The 18492-nt window shown below is 29.5% G+C and overlaps 1 protein-coding gene across 6 annotated transcripts; it reads right to left on the bottom strand.

The window, feature by feature from the left end:
- Positions 1 to 1575: 1575 nt before the first annotated feature.
- On the bottom strand, positions 1576 to 15966 carry LOC111913278 (protein FLOURY 1-like). 6 transcript variants are annotated; one of them, XR_006192777.2, is made up of 3 exons: positions 14895 to 15966; positions 4292 to 4370; positions 1576 to 1743 (listed from the first exon to the last, which is right to left on the bottom strand). XR_006192777.2 is itself a non-coding variant. In XM_042902825.2 (2 exons), exon 1 carries the CDS (start codon positions 15693 to 15695, stop codon positions 14898 to 14900), a length of 798 nt encoding a protein of 265 aa, XP_042758759.1. In that variant the 5' UTR covers positions 15696 to 15965; the 3' UTR covers positions 1576 to 1743; positions 14895 to 14897. The 6 variants fall into 6 exon arrangements, 5 of the variants coding, with proteins under 5 accessions (XP_042758759.1, XP_023764769.1, XP_052627543.1 ...); XM_042902825.2 differs by lacking the exon at positions 4292 to 4370 and having other exon boundaries at positions 14895 to 15965; XM_023909001.3 differs by lacking the exons at positions 1576 to 1743; positions 4292 to 4370 and adding an exon at positions 5768 to 9093 and having other exon boundaries at positions 14895 to 15965.
- Between the last annotated feature and the right edge of the window lie 2526 nt (positions 15967 to 18492).

Here is an 18492-nt window from a genome sequence, read left to right on the forward strand (position 1 = left end):
TAATTTTTGTCGTACCACTCTGCAAAAAATACAACATAATATCTTATACCCTTTAATAGGCTGTCAAATATTGTTATATTGTTTGGGAACTTTAATTGCAGGTTGTTTCTTTGTTAAACAACTGTTTAGATTGATGCAGTGCCACACTGGCATATAGTAGCAACAGTGGTTTAGATTTAGAGTTTAGGGTTTTGGTGGTGTCAAAGGGCGACAAGAACGTACGAAGCAGTGTTGGCCCATTTGCATGATTGATGGGCCCAATAGACTTAAAACATACACGGAACATTATTCACTGCGTTACATAGTGTAACACAATATCCGCGTAAATATAGTTAAGGTTCTTATGAGACTCGTTCATTCATTCGTACCTACCTAGTGTACAACCTTTAGTCCTATAGTTATAACCAGAGTCACTTGGAGGGAGAGCGATAGTTTGTGTATAGATCTATACGGGGTTGATAGCCCCGCACCTGAGCTGTTCGCTACATCTAGACTAGGCCAGTCTAGGGTGAAAAAAGTCTTACCTTAAACAAGTCGATGTCTGAAAAATGTCATGACAGACAGATCAGTCATATCAAGTATGGTTATAATGACTCACAAAGAAATTAATTCTGCTGTAAAATTTACAGAATACATAAACGATTCTACAATTACAATTCTATACAAACACCAACGTACGGTCTTTGGGTTTTTAATACTACAACACTTTTACAGGCATAAATTATCAGAGTTTTTGGGAAAAACTTACATTATACATCACCTTCTACTTATAACAGAAAACATGTGATTTTCTAGAATACTTCCCTTATACATTTTCAAAACACACATGCTTTAATACAAAATTTGATACAAAGCGTTCAAACCATATATTTTTTTTTTACAGAAAATATCAGGTTTTCTGGTGTTTACTAAGTCATACAAACATTTCATACAAATACACTTATGAACTCACCAACATTATATATGTTGACGTTTTCAAAATAACTTGTATTATCAGGAAATCGTTAAGCAGGTGGGCATCAAGAATATGTGGAAATCTGTTGCATTTTGATGCTATTATAAACCATTATATTATGGGATGTAACTCTTGTAAACAATTACAATGATGTAAGCTCAATATTGTTGTATTATTGAACGTGTGATGATGATGTTTGCCTTGTTTCTATTATATTTAATGTGATGATATTACAATATGAAGTCACTCAACCCCCGGACGATTCCGCCATTCCGGTCCAGGGGTGTGACATATTAGTATTAGAGCATTGTTTATAGTGAACTGACATATCTAATCATACAAGATATGCAACTATAAATACAATGAGACTAAATTACTCTGAACAAAATAATTACAATACATATATATTTGTGCATTAGTACAATAACAATAAAAGTCTTTGGAGGAATTGAACATCGTGGTTAAACCCGGACAATTATGTAGTCGTATTAGGGATAAATATAGCCTGATCAACTATATTTATTCAAAATACGACCAACATGTGTTTGGGAGTGATCATGGTGGGCAATGAATCTAGAAACTCACCAACCTTGTATCCAAAAGTTGTAACAACGTAAAAATTTAAAACAATTTTCCATTTTTCAACAAAATAAAAGTCATTCAATATTCTCAAATCTCATGTTTAACAAATGTCATCATGAAAAAAACATATCCCAAGATCATAAAATGAAATCCTCTGCCAGTGTGTACGAATCGTGCCGACGCCTTCCCGCGATTCTCGCTAATACCTAAAACACATAACACATAACATTGTAAGCATAAAAGCTTAGTGAGTTCCCCAAAATACCACATACAACAAATTAGCCACTCGAGGCTATAACTATGTATGACCCTCTTGTCATTGTGTCTCAGTGGGACCCTCCAGTCCCACAACTCTGGTGGACCCTCTGGTCCTAACTCTGTGGACCTTCTGGTCCTAACTCTGTAAAATCTGAATCATACATAGCATAAATCACATAGGAATAATGCAGTGTATCACATCATATAAATAGCACATAAAACACTCTATTACACAACTCTGATTACCTCCCTAGGTAAAGTATAGTGAGAAGACTCACATCGGGTAACTCGGATAATCTCGTACACGAATACACTGATCTAGCCCCCGCCTAATCACATAAACAATATCCTCAAATAAATAATGGCTCTCAAAGGCTAGATTAAATCCCTTTCTACAATCCCACAGAAGGGTAAAAGACCACTTTACCCCTCCTTGACCCTAAAGTCCAAATGTTGACTAAAACCCTAATCAGTGTCTCAAACCCTTACGCTGCGCGTACTGAGATTTACGCCCAACATAAGTCTCAGTTTCATGCTCTTATGGATTTTTGGTCTTAAACGGTTAAGACATAAACTCAAACTCCAAATCTGACTTTTCTAAGGTCACTTAATCCATAAAGTTGAAACCTTTAAGCCTTTGCATGGCTGTAAAGGTCACTAATCACTCTAAACACCTTTCCTATTTCCTCATAAAGCCTTTATCTCATGCATGACTTAATATTCATGTCTAAGATTGGATTTTTATGAACCCACAACTCATTTTACTCTGAAATATGGCAGATCTAAGCTTATGAAGACCATTTTCTCATAAAGTCTCCACCTTGGGACCAAAATCCCTAAAAATTGGTCCATGAAGCACAAATAAAAAATGACAAGGAAAGCTTTGAGCTTTTTACCTCCAAGTGAAGCTCCTCCCTCTGTAGAACTTAGATCCAAGCTTGTACTCCAACTTCTAGCCTCCACAAGAACCTCCTCTTCTTCTTCACTAACATACAAAGGCACTTTCAAGCTCAAGAATACCCACACACTAGCTTTAGAATGATAATATTGCTCTCCTAGGGTTTCTCTCTATGGAATGGTGGCTGGGTACAAGACCATAGCATTCCTTTTATAGTCCTCAAGCCACAATTAGGTGCATCTGGGCCAGCTACGCCCAGCGTAACCCTGGGTACGCCCTACGTACCTAGGTGAGTCCGCGCCCAAAGTAAGCGCTTGAGTATGCGCGGTGTACTCTTCAGTACGCCCAACGTACTCAAATGCCATACTTTTCCATAAGGGGCTAAACTTGACAACTTGATAAAGAAGAAGAGTTTAAGAGATGCACCTGAACTTTTCCATAAGGGACTAAAAAAACATGTGAACTTGCGAACTCATGATCAACTCATCATTTTTCAAAACCAAAAACACAAATCTTCTCTAAATGGTGGGTCTAAGCCATATCTAGGCTCAAAAAAGAAAAAGATTTGACATTTTTTTTTATTTATTTTGGAAATTTGCATGTATGCATAGTCAGCAGTCATATGACTGCTGATGAGCAAAATCAACAGTCATATAGACTACGGATGTGCACAATCAACAATGATTGTGCTCATCAACAGTTTATATGACTGCTGATTGTGGTCATCAGCAGTCATCCACAAAAAAATCATCAAATCTTTTTTTAGCCTTTATATGGCTTACACACACCATTTAGAGAAGATTGATGTTTTTGGTGTTGAAAAATGATAGTTGATTATGAGTTCGCAAGTTCTCACAAATCTTTTGGTTCTCAAAAGAACACACACACACACACACATATATATATATATATATATACATATTAATTTGTTGTTTCAGATATAAATATTGTCGAGCTTTTCAAGATATTTTGCAATTTACATGCGTACGCGACAAAAAGGGTTAATAGGTCATGTGCATGAACATTTTAGATATTGATATCTCAACTGATACTCGCACCATATTCATGTTAGATATCATAAATCATAATTTGAACATGTTTTTACAACTATGCTCAAGAGGCTTTAAGTCATATATATTCACATCTTCGAAGTTGTATCGAACACTCATTTGGAGATTCATGATCCACAATGTGACCATTCATGACTTAAGCCATGAGATACAATAAATTTTTAATAATATTGTGAACATGATGTAATGCACTGAATGTGTTTTAAAACTAAAAATGATCGAAAACTCTTTGTTACTAATTAGGTTAATATGATGAAATTTATGATTTATTTTAATAATGTTTCATACCATACACCAGTGAAATGCACACAACGATACTAAAAACCTGGAAATCTTTAAACAAATACCAAAAACTAAACCAAGATTGAATTTTCAAACCATCATGAGAAAAGATTGATGATCAAAAACCATTTAGGTTCAAATTGAAACCCAAAAACCGAAGCTCAAAAGCCTTTTAATTATGATTAACTAACTAACATCAAAGCCATAAAATTAACTGAAATGAGAGGAAGAGTAGGTGTTGTTAACCTTGATGGTGAACATGGTAGCTCTTATCTATATCTCCGACAATGAGACGATCATAACTATAGACTGCTCTTTCTTTTCACTATTTAGAAATAAAAGTACATATTTGGAAACGCAAGCATTGCAAAAACATTAACAAGAAGATTTGTATTTTTTGGATTAATTTTGATTTATGAATCTGATTTTTTTTCTTCCCCTTCATCCCTACAACCTCTGTTTCTTATTGATCTATTTCGATTCTACATCAATTAACATCAATTCGACAATCACGATCCTCGCTTGAAGGTGAACGAGAAGCCTTAATGGAAGGCTCTAATTAGTCATATATTGGCAAGATGATCCTAACAGTAGACACATGCACCAAATATCACCCAATTTCTTATTCCACATGGTAGAGTGACAATTCATAATTCCACACTATTTTCTTATTCCATACAGGTTTTACGGTGATAAAGAGGGCAACGTTTAGGGGTATCACCCAATTTCTTATTCCACATGGTAGAGTGACAATTCATAATTCCACACTATTTTCTTATTCCATACAGGTTTTACGGTGATAAAGAGGGCAACGTTTAGGGGTTTTGAGTGGAGAAAAGAGAAATGAATGAAGAGGGTAGTAATGTGATGGTGAAAGTGTGTGCAAGTGAAGAGACGAGAGAAACAAGTGAAAAAGAACGATGAGGGTTGTGCTGATGTCGATGATGAGGTTGAGAGAAAGAGGAAACATAGTTAGCCAAAATGACCAACCATATAAGTTTTTGAAACCACAAGGACTAGATACTTGACATTTTATAGTTGTCCTTGAGAGAATTTTGGAAACCACTTACACCATCTAAAACCCACCCTGCAATTTGAGTCCACAAGTTCAAACATTAAACAAAAACATAATCACAAGTTCTAAGTCAATCCTAATACATAAAAAAAGAAACATAAATACAATACCAAAACAAAATATAATTCACGATGAATCCAAACAGATCATGATCAAAATCATATATATTAAAACATGGAGTGTTATATGCATCAAGTTCACGGCCACTTAGAATATGAAATTCACAATCATCTTCATTCTCATCAAAAAAAATATTACACTTTCTTTTTCTACATTATCAAATAAGATTTTTTAATGTCATTAATAGACAAATAATAAACTAAAATTGCAATATTAAATTAATTCATGTGGAAATAAAAAACATAACATTGCGTTTGACAAATTTAAACAAAATGACTTTGTTAATAAAGAAATATTTTTAAAATATATTGTATGTATTTTGTAAAGACAAGTTGTATTGAAAAATACAAGATCATTTAGCCTTTGATGTTCCAACCTATTCCACCTTTTCGAATGAATCCTTTCAAAGACACCCCAAATACGCTCACAATCGGAAGATGATGTGGTTTGCCTTAATATTCTAACAAACTTTTGTAATATCGGGGCATCTCCGCTAAATAACTTACATCATTCATCTAAAAAAGAAATTGCTAAAAAACATATATTTCATGATAATGTATTTAGTAATAACATATAAAATTTAAATCAGACATAGACACGAAATAATACGATAAGCAACATCACTTGATTGACCAAAAGTACCTCCACTCACGAAACTTGGCTAAAGACATTGTAAGATCTACAACTTCCTTACCTAGATAATTCTTCTTAACCGTATCAAGAAAACCTTGAAAAACCTCTTTCCTATAACGAAGCTTGTCATGATCATACTAAAAAGATGGGTTTAACCAATAAGTTGCGCACAATGAATACTTTTACACAACATCCTATCCCAATGACGATTGATTATTTTAGTATAAGGCTCGTATAATTCTTTCTTTTTCTTAAACAATTCCTTACCCCCTTTCTTGCTTGTTGCATTCCCTCATAATCATAATCTGATGTAGGTTTTTCATTTAAATCACACAACACACAAGCATTAACAAAAAAGTCACCACTTTCACTATAATCAAACAAATCTCCCAAAAAGTTTTTTTTCAAGACATTTTGTTTACGTTCATCAACATTTTCCACTTTAACATCTTCTTAAACTCATTAGATATGACCAAAGCTTGTAAATCAGCTTTATGGTCATACAAACTTCTCAACGCAATGGACGTGGTACCAAAATGAGTATCACATGGACGAATGATTTTTGTCCAACCATGTCTTTTCCTTAACCAATTCATAGGCCACTTGATTATAAATAAAAAAAAGTAAGCCTCGAGACCAAACTTTTCATGCTATAAAATTTCAAAACATCCTTTAATACAAGATCAAACCAATGTGATAGAACTATATCTTTCACATAGCAAATTACCAACAAGTTACAAACTTGTTGGTAACAATTTGAACAATGTTCTACAAATTACAACTTTGAAACATTGCTCTTTATATCTGATACATCAACATATTTAAGAAACGAATCCCTTTGGGACAACAAACCAATAATTTAATCAATTGCCGTTGCCTAATATCTCCCTCCACCTATCACTCATAATCGTGCAACCACTTTCAATCCATTGGCTATTATACAAATCAGCAATAATAAAATTGACTTCTTAACTTCTATCAACAAATTGACAATCGAAGCAAGATAATTAGGTGCTTTGTAAACATAACCAAATCTTACTATTTTACCCATCATATGTTGAAAATAAGAGCAATTACAAGCATTCATAGGCGTACATGTATCATAAAACCATTTAACAATAGTTAAATCTACATCATGTAATTTTTCCTTACTTTGCATTATAGATTTAATCGTAAGTTTGACAATAAGAAAGGATGCAAATTTGATGTAGTTTTCCTTTCTAAACATATTGTTCTTTGACATTCCTTAGGTATGTTTCCTCCGACTCTTTATCGTCATCTGAAATATTAAAAACTATTTATGCCACCACCATTAGCTTTATTTTTTCTATGTGGGCCATTTAAAAAAAAATACCTTACATAGTTAAATGAAGAACGAAGACCGATAAATCCTGAGCATACGCAACTCAATCATATTCTCCCATTCAATCAAATGTAAGAACGAATATGGATAAATCATCAGCATATGCAACTCTAGTTGTTGATGATAAGGGAAAAAAGACACATGAGTAATTTTTGGCAAAAGGTTATTCATTATGGTGGAATAAGAAGCATCATGTCGATACTAGTGGTGAGATAACATCATGTAAAATAGTAACTCTGGAAGTCCATTTACTATGTAATGTATTTTGATAGAAACAACCCAAAAGGAAAAAAGATAAAGCCAATGGTGGTGACACAAATAGTATTAATATCTTAGATGACGATAAAGAGTCGGATGAAACATTCCTCATAATTGCAAAATGTCGAAGAACGGTTTGTTAAAAAAAGGAAAAAAAGGAAAGCTACATCACGTTTTCATCTTTTATTCACAAAGGGTATAGATGATCATTCTCGACCCACAATTAAATTTGCCATGCAAAGTAAGGAAAAATTACATGATGTGGATTTAGATATTGTTATGTGGTTCAGTGACACATGTGTACCTACGAATGATTATAACTCTCCTTATATTCAACATACAGAACATGAAATAACAGGATTTCGTTATGGTTACAAAACACCTAATTATAATGCTTTGAGGGTCAATTTGTTGTCAAGACGCTAAGTAGTTAGTTTTGTTATTATTGATTCATATAGAAGTCAATGGATTGAAAGTGGTTGCACGATTATGAATGATTGGTAAGGGATATTAAGCAACGACATTTGATTAATTTATTGGTTGATTGTCCAAATATGTTGATGTATCAAATATAGAGAACAATGCTTCATATTTGTGTAATTTGTTTGTTAAGATTGTTAAAATAGTAGAAACAAAGAATATTGTTCAAACTGTTAGTAACAATGTTGGTAATTACAAGCTTGCTGGTAATTTATTATGTAAAAGATATACTTTTATTTCTTGGCCTCTCAATCTGCAACACATTTCTTAATTTTGTATTAAATAATGTTTAAGAATTAGAGAATGTGAAAAATCTGGTCACTCTTGCATATCGTACTGTTTTAATTTCTAATCATAATTAACCCTTGAATTGGATAAGGAAAAGACGCGATTGGACAAAAATCATCCATTTATGTGCTACTCGTTTTGGTACTGCAGTCATTTCATTGAAAAGTTTGTATGGCCATAATTTACAAGCTATGGTCATGTCTAACAAGTTTAAGAACATGTTGAAAGTGGGAAATTCATTTGGATATAAACAAATGCTTTTGAACGGAATGTTTTGGAGGAATTTTTTGATTAAAATGAAAGTGATGACTCATTTGTTAAGGCTTTTGAGTTTATGCAATTCGGATGAAAAATCTGCACTGGGTTATATTTATGGGAGAATGCATCGGGCAAGGAAAGGGGTTATGGAATTGTTTAAGAAAAATAAAGAATTATACAAGCCTTATATCGAGATAATTGATCACCATTGGAATAAGATGTTGTGTAAGAGTATTCATTGTGCGACTTATTGGTTAATTTGAACTTTTTAGATCATGAGAAGCTTTGTAGAGAGAGGGATATATATATATATATATATATATATATATATATATATATATATATATAGAGAGAGAGAGAGAGAGAGAGAGGTTTTTCAAGGTGTTCTTGATATGGTTGAAATTTTTTATTCAGGTAGGGAAGTTTTAGATCTTACAATTAGGTGTTGTTTGTTTTTTTGAAGCCAAAATGTCTGCAGTCTGCGGACCACATCTGCAAGCCTCTGCGGCAGAAGAGGTGGACCAAATGTCTGCAGTCTGCAATAAGAAGACTGTGTGTTTTTAACGTCTGCAGCTGTTGAAATAAATTAATTTTTCAAACTTAATTTCATGTCATAAACATTAAAAATGCATTTTTAGCAAAAAGAGAAAGGAAAAAAAAAACAGGTGGTCTTTTTTTTTTAGTAAAAAGAGAAAGAAAAAAGACAGTGGCACATGTCTGCGCCAGGAAGACCTCGCGCAGACGTTTTTTGGTCTACGCACTTCCAAAAAACAAACACTCTGCGAGGGCATATGTCTGCGCGGCGCAGACAAAAGTGATTGCGCAACTCTTCACAAAAAAAACAAACAGCCCCTTAATGTCTTTAGGCAAGTTTTGTGACATTGAAGGTACTTTTGGTAGATTTAGCTATGTTGCTTCTTATACTTATCCAAGTATGATTTGAATTTTAAATGTTACTTTAAATATACTATTATGAAATCTATGTTTGGCTAATCATTTCTTTTTTTAGATGAGTGATGGAAGTTATTTGATGGAGATACTCTGATATTGCGAAAGTCATAGGTTGTAAGCGTAATTGGAGTGCCTTTCACATGAAAGTGAATAGTAGGTTGGAAAATCAATGATCTTGTATTTGTTCAATATAATTTACGTTTACAAAATAGATACAATATATTTTAATAAAATATTTATTCAATTCGCAATGTCAATTCATTTTTTCAAGTTTTTAATGTTTTTGTAGACTTGAGGTTGATAAAAGGTCTTATGATTCAATTGACTATGAATGTATTGATAAGATTAACTTTTGGGTGGTTGAAGAAGAGTTGAAAAGAGAACTTAGGTGTTGTTTGTTTTTCGTCTTCAGATCGTCTTGCCCTCTTCTGTCTGCGCCACACAGACATTAGCTTTTGCAGGCTGTTTGTTTTTTTGAAGACTGCAAACCTAAAAATGTCTACACGCTCTCTTCTTGGCGCAGATGTAGATGAGAGTCTTCTAACATCTTCAGACATCTTCTAGCATAAAAAACACATATATCTTTATTTTGTTTAGTTATTTTTTAAAATTTATATTTATTCCAACTTTATTATTAATAATAAAGAATTTGAAAAAAAAATTACAATACTTAAAAAAAAAGGTTCGACGACACAATCATAACATTTTTGACAAATTTATAAATATAGATTTATTATAATAATGGTCGTTGAAATTGTTTATATAAATATGAAAAAAATCAGAATATATTCTTATATTTTGTGCCAAATTTTATAAAACATTATTTAATACAGTATCGTCAACTTCTTGGAAAATATTTATAGTACATTTTTAATTGATTTAATTGAAAAAATTGAAGTTTATTTCCGTCCATTTATGTGTCAAATTCTTTGATTTATAATTAAATGTTTAGGTATAACTTTGCGATAAAAATTGTTAGGTTTTATCAAATATATACGTTAATTCGTACCATTTTATTTTCACTTTTTATACAATAATATATAAAAGTTGATCTAGATTTGTTAATTATTTATAACAAAGTCATAAAAATACTAAAAAATCACTTTGAAGTTAAAAAAAATCATACTATTTACATTTTAGTTTATTTTAATAATCTGCAGATGTTAAAAAAACAAACAACTTTTTTTTTTCAGACTGTAGACGTTTGGTCCACTTCTTCTACTGCAGACATTTAGCCCAAAAAAAAACAACACCTTAATTATGATGATTTACAAAATATACTTGGCGAACATGAGCAAAAATCTGCTTCTCAAACGTAATGTTACATTTTTTATTTCTACATAAATTAATTTAGTGTTACAATTTTAGTTAACTATTAGCATATTAATGACATAAAAAAAATCATTTTGATACTTTAGAAAAAGAAAATGGTCATGTTAATGTTGATAAGGATGAAGATGATAACGAATTTCGTATTATAAGCAATCGTGAGCCTGATGCATATAACACTGAAGTGTCTCAATATTTGTGATATGATTTGATTGTCATTTGTTTGGATTCATTGCAAATTATATTTTGTTTTGGTATTGTAATTATGTTTCACTTTTGATGCATTGAGATTCAACTGAAACTTGTGGACATCAATTTCCATGTTTTTATATATGTCTGTATTCATGTATGTTTATGGATCAACCTTTTTTTTTTTTTTTTTTTAATTTTAGATACGAATTTGATTCAAACATTTTTACAAATTTGCCCAACTTTTTTTTACAATTTTTTTTAATGTCTTTTAAAAATTAGTTTTTTTTATTTTATTTTATTTACAAAACTAACTTTTTTAGTTATAAAATTATTGTTTACATTTTTTTAGTAAAATTTTCATGTATCTCTTTTCGATGTTTCATGTATGTTATAAATATTTTTTTTTGTTTTTACAAGTTATGTTTTTTCCGAAATTCTTTTCCAACTTTGTTGTTTATTTTGTGCATGTAAAGTTATAAAAACATATAAATATTCGCTTTAACTTATTTATTTTAGTTAAATTTGTAAAAAACCTAATTTGTAATAAAAAATCTTAAGTTGTAAAAAAATACAAAAAGTTGTAAAAAAACTAATTAAAAGAAGTTGTAAAAGCTATAAAAAAATAATTTGTAAGAAAAAAAAAAGAACTAATTTTTAAAAATATAGAAAAACAAAGTTGTAAAAAAGACGATGGAGCAAATTTGTAAAAACGGTTAGTAATAAAATTTAAAACTTAACCTAAATTTTGAAAAACAAAAAAGTTAGAAAACCTAAATACATGTTGCAGCACATCACGAGGACTCATTCGGGTCAACCTTCATGGTAAGGAAAAATAAATCAAAAAAAGTAATAAAAATGGTAGAAAAGTCATTTCGTGTCTCTCAAAAGATGAAACATGCAAATTTAAAATAAGGAGTGATGACATGTACAACTTTTAACCAACCGATGAACGATTTGAGTTAATTTTTGAAAATAATGACAAAACGCACATTTTGGTACGAGGGACGATTCGTGTAATTTACCCTAGTATTTTAAATTGAGAATATTAGTTAGCCATATATAGGCTATGTTTGGCGTACTAGCTGAAAAGCTAGCTGTTATATAAAAAGCTAAATGATAGCTGAAAAACTAGCTGATAAAAAATGACGTTTGATAAACTAGCTGAAATATATAAAACGACATAAAAAGACATTTAAAAGAATATGTTTTGTATAATTAACTAGATTATAGCCCGCGTTAAACACGGGAACGCATAAAAAACATATAATTGTTTACAGATATTGCATAATGATTATAAAAAAATATATGGTTATTGGTATTATTGAAATGTGTAGAAAATACATTGAAAACGATAAATATCCATAATCATTGAAGGACCTCTTCGTCTCATATACTTATGATATTATTATATAATTATACGCATTTTAATTAGACGTTCTTTCCATAATAAGATTACCTAATTTAAATATATATTGACAACCAATATATCATTTTTTCCACTGCATTAAATATTGACAACTATTTCATTTATTCAAATAAAATCATATAATATAATTTATAGAATGTTAAATGTTATATGGATTTAATTTTAGTATATCATTAATGGAGATTCTTTTCTAAATCATGATAAATTTATTTTAAATTGATTATGAATATAAGTGCTAGCTTTTATGTTTGTTCTTATTTATTTGGTGTTTACAAGAACTTTGCATTAGTTTTTTAATCTTAGTATAGCATTAATGTAATTTGGTATATATCTTTCAATTATGTGAAATATCAAATATTGACATTTCATTACTATTGTGATAATTTAGTTTATATATTGTATTTTTACTAATCTTAACGGTTTATTTTTTTCTAATAACCGTAACGTTTTTACTAATTGCACTTTCTACAAATCTCCTAATATCTTATAATTTTTATCTTACTTTATAATTTTTCATAACTATGTTATTTTCAAGATTGACTGTCTTAATAGTTTTTTTTTTTTTTTTATATATATTTCATTGTACAACATCATCGTTTGTATGTATTCTGTAATTTCACTTTAAAAATGCTTAATATTTACACCTTGATATTGTTTTTTTTAATAAACTCATGTAATAACTATGGAATATATCTCGTTTTAATTAACATTTACTTCCTTCATTAAATCAAATTCCTCATTAAACGGATATATTTTTGGAAAGTAATAATTATAATGGGGCAACATTATCTAAGACGTAAATGTTTGATATACTTTTGGAGGAAAAATCAGGATCATTAAAAAATTTTATATAAAGAAAATACAAATTTAAATTTGGTGAAATTATGGATGAAATTACTGGCGAAAATTATTTGGAGGGAGTTATATTTTGTAAGGTATAATAATATTACAAAATTCGAAATATGTATATTTGCTGTGCAAAATTATAAATTTTATTATTACTATATAAAGATAAAAAAGTAGGTTGATATGATATACAAAAACATAGTAATTTCAATGATATTTTAAAATCATGCAAAAATTAACCGGATTCTTATTACATAAAAATTAAAAAAAAATCATAATCATCTCTAATATATAAAAGTAACATTTTCGTAATTAATGTCAGTTCCCATGATAGTTAATTTTTGTTTTGTTAAAGGTACGTAATATCTTTTCCTATTTATTTGAAAAGTTTCAGAAAAATAGTTAACTGATTTCATGTAATTTGTGAGTAAGAAAATCGAAATATATGAATACATATATTTGATATAAAAACAAAAAAATAATCGAAAAAAATATAAAAAACGAAAGAAGATACTAACCTTCTATTGCTCAAGAGCGAATGTTTGAAGTAGAGAATAAAGATGGAAGTTATAAGCAATAAGAATGATGTAGGAGAAGGTTGGAACAAAAAAAACGATTGAAAATAAGTGTGAGTCGTGGATTCAAAGATGAATCGTATTACGTGATAATTTGAATATGATTTTTTGGTATTAATGATTCCTAATAAAAATAGATTTTGTATTAATGGTTTACTAATATAAATGGATTTATATTAATGGTTGATATTAATGCCTTGATTGAAATGGTTTGTTAGTAATATGTTTTTAAAATTGACCATATTAAAATCTTCATAACCGGGAATTATAGATTTAAAATATGAAAAGCTTTTATTGGAATTAAATACATTCCATTTCAACAAATGTAAGTTATTGTTTAACGACTGGAAAACATTTATTGGAATTAAATACATTCTATATGGGGAATATGATGTCAGCAATTTGATCTAAAGGTGAAAAAAATAAGATTAAAATACAATCAATGGTCCAGATTATTTAAGATGATGTCATAAGGTTTCCTTTTTAATAATATTTAGAGATTAAGGGGTATATGTGAAATATTTAAAAAAAAAGCTCTGAAAAGTCTAAGTATCTTTTTAAATATAACTATATAACTAAATAAACCAAAAATGTATAGATCTAAACTTGGAAGGACCAAAATTGACACATTAGACATCATTATAATATAATTAAATTTGATGTTATACTGTTTTTTTCCATCAAAATTGTATAAGAAATTAAGAATAGTGTTGAATAATAGCAAAAGGTATAAAAGTAATGTAAAAAAAAAAAAAAGAGATTTGATGATGTTTTGGAATTGCCCTAAAGTACTGTTATATCAATTTGCATGTTTAATTAAACATATTTCCTTTTGTTTTACTAAAGTTTTGCCATTTTTATTAGAATATAATTATTTGATTCGAATAGATGATAATTACATAATTAATATAATAATTAAGAGTTATTAAAGACATGAAATTATGATTTATGAGACGGTTTTTTTTTTTTTTTTTTTTTTTTTTATTTTTTTTTTTTAATTTTCTGCTATTTTCAAATTACCAACAAAATAGTCAAAGTAACAAACAGAGACGTACCAGTTACCATGGCGACAAACCCAATTCAAGAGAGCTAACGAGCCCTTCATCGAGGTTATCAAGACGACTCAAAGATCCATTAATCCATTCGCTTCCATCTTCACCATCGTAACTCTGATAAAGCTTCAATCTTTGTTTATACAATCTTAAACGATCTTCCAATATGCTTCTTTCCGATTCATGTTTCATCACAATCCACCTCAACGATTGAATAACTTCTTGATCATGGAGTTGCTTTTCATGACTCAATCTTTGATGTTGTTGGGCTTCCATTTCAAGGACGCTTTTCTGATTCTGAAGACGCAAAATCAAAGCCATTGCTTCCTCGGCTGCAGTGGTGGACGCCATTCGCTCTTTCTCGAGTTCTATGTAAGCATCATGCGCTCGCTGCCTCTCTATCTTCACCAATCTTCTCAGAGTCATTACATCGAACACTTGGTCTTCTTCGTCACAATGCTCTTGTTTATCAGCACCGGAACGACTTCTTTCGTTGCTATTTACAGTTTCTTTAACCACCTCCCATTTCTCGATCATTGGCGAGGTCGGAATATTAAAAAAACTCATCCATCCGCATTTACAAATCGACATCTTCGAATCGGAGTTCCCATGTAAACAATTTCTCAAGCACAACCAATTTAGAAACCGATTAAAAAACCCAACGTTGAAAATCTTTATACCAAAATAAAGCAAAATTAAGAGACCTAAAAGATCCATGAACTTTTTTAAACAGCCCACGATCAAAACCCAAAACCCTAAATCTCTGTCAAAACCCCAAAAGCAAAAAACCGATTCAAGATCCATAGAGAAATATCCCAGATGAAAGTTCGAATATATCCCTTGAAGTGTTTCAAAGTATTCGCAGTAGTTTAAATGCGTAAATTCTACAAATATAAAGTTCTTCAGTGTTTATATAGCATTTATGATGCAACAAACGAGATATATCATATAAATTCCACAAATATACAAGTTCTTCGGTGTTTATATAGCATTTATGGTGCAACAAACGAGAAATATCATATTTATGATATTTTTGCGTTAACATATAAAGTTGGAGATTATGCGAAAATCGGGGCAAATGTGTTTGTGTATCTACGTTTTAAAATAATTACTATGAATGTTTCAATAGTCAAAATAAGAATTTAGATAGTTAGTTATAACAATGCGATATATTTTCTTTTACATTGTTCAAAAAACCAAATTTAAAGTCGCGATTCTTAACTTCATATACCATTAAATTTATTCGATGATATGTTTGAACAATTGCCTTATTATTAGTAGATAACACAACAAGATAAAGTAAAAGTTGATATTATAACCAATAATATATAATAGTATGATTATGGTGCATAATAGTATGATTATGGTATGATTATCATATCTTATTAATATAATAGTATGATTATGGTATATAAATATGTGATTCATATATCATATTATTTTAATGTGTAATATGGAAAATAAATGGTTTTATATCTAGGGATTATAATTGTACTATGTGCCATACAAATGAAACAATAGATGATCGAAATAAATTGGGACCACTTTGACAAAATCATAACCAAATTAATAAGTGGTTTAAGGTTTTGTCCATCTCATTTGTGTCTTGTTAATGTCATAATTGGGATGGTTTTGGACCACATCTATTTTTTACATAATCATAACTTGAGTTTCTGTGAAATAATTTATTCATTATTATGTGAAATAGTCAATAACAATATTAATGAGATAATATATAATGCATGAAGGAGCTATTTGTACCAGAATTTGAAATATGTTTGAATAATTGTTTAGTGAGTATTGAGGAAGAACTCAAGCAAGGTGCTGTTTGTTTTTTGGAAAAAACCTCTTCAGACCTCTTATTGCTGCACGGTGCAACACACGCACAACACTTTTCATCTCGCAGTTGTTTGTTTTTTAAAAGTCTTCAGAGTCAAAAACTTATGTGCGTGCTCTGTTTGACGCAGCAGTTGTACTACCTTTTCCAGCCTCTTTTTTTTTCTTGCTAAATTTTTTATTATATGTTGTTGAAATTTTATTTCACTTTTTTTTTCGTTTTTTGTTTATTCTTGTTGATTTTTTTTTCGTTTTTTTATATTGAATAATGATACTTTTTGATGAAATATCATTATTTTTTTACTAAATATCTTTGTTTTTTTTGTTGAAATATAATTATTTTTTACTTATCATTCATTCTTGCCGAAATGTTATACATTATTAAATTTTTCGTATTAAAAAAACTATTTTTGATTTATAAAAGTAGTTTATTTTAATTTTTTAATATCTGAAGCAGTATGCAGATGTTAAAAAAACAAACACGCTTCTTATTACAGTCTGCAGCCGTTTGGTCCACCTCTTCTACTGCAGGGGTTGCAGAGGTGGTCCGCAGACTTTATAAATTTTTGCTTCAGAAAATCAAACAGCACCTTAGTTTCAGAGGTTATAGATTTTAATTATAAAAGTAATATCAACTTTTTAAATTTTAATAAATGTCAACATTGCTAAAAAAATATATAGAATGTTCTTTTCTGTGGTTGAATGGCTTATTTGCCAAACATGGATTTTGAATGTTGATAAATTCTTTTTTAATATCTTTTTATGGTGATTATTATTTATCAATAGGGACGACAATTCATATCAATTTACCAAGGATGAGTTGTTTCGTTTTTTTTTATTTATCAAATTTTAATCTAAAATATAATATGATATTCTGACAGCTAACTTTTGAGAGTTTTTATAAATTTGTGAAATAACTCCAAAGAAAAAACTTCTTTTATGAGTATGAGCTTAAAAGTTTGTATTTTAAACAAAAAAAATTAATCCAAAATTAGTTAAAATAGTTTTTGAGAGCTTTTAGTTTTTAAATTTTATGTTATTTTACATTTTAAAAAATTTACATCCCACTTTTTCCTTGCACGTCTATATAATAATAGTTATAACTAGATACCGTGTAATTTTGCCAAAATACGGTAGGTTTAAAAGTCTCCAAAATGCATCTAAATATTTATAATTTCTTACATCACATTAATAAGATACAAATATTATTATGTTATTAGCATAACGCCATAACCTCTATAATTATATAATATATTAATTCAAATTAAATAAAAAAATATAAGAAATATTGTGAGTTGACCCAATCTATATTGACCGATACAATACACCACTTTGCCCAAAACTCATAACTCTTCTTTATGAAGGTAACACAAGTTGCAGTGAAATTCACTTGGGCACATGAAATTGAGAGGTTTTACAAAAACAAGGAGATCAATTCAATTCTTTTGAGGTAAAATTCAAACATTCCCAATACAAGATGTGGTTTTTGTAAGATTATAAATTACACTCCAAATCGTGGTTCATTTTTCAATATTTATCTGAATTTTTGTATTTTTAAAACTCATTTTGATATATACTTGATATATATATATATATATATATATATATATATATATATATATATATATATATATATATATATATATATATATATATATATATATATATATATATATGTTCGGATTTTAATTAGTACTTAAGTGAGTTTTTGAAGGACAAACTCATATGTCCCTTTATTCCAACTAGAGGAAGACCCGACAGACCA

This window comes from Lactuca sativa, chromosome 5 (genome assembly GCF_002870075.4).
Source record: "Lactuca sativa cultivar Salinas chromosome 5, Lsat_Salinas_v11, whole genome shotgun sequence".
Classification (NCBI taxonomy): Eukaryota; Viridiplantae; Streptophyta; class Magnoliopsida; order Asterales; family Asteraceae; genus Lactuca; species Lactuca sativa.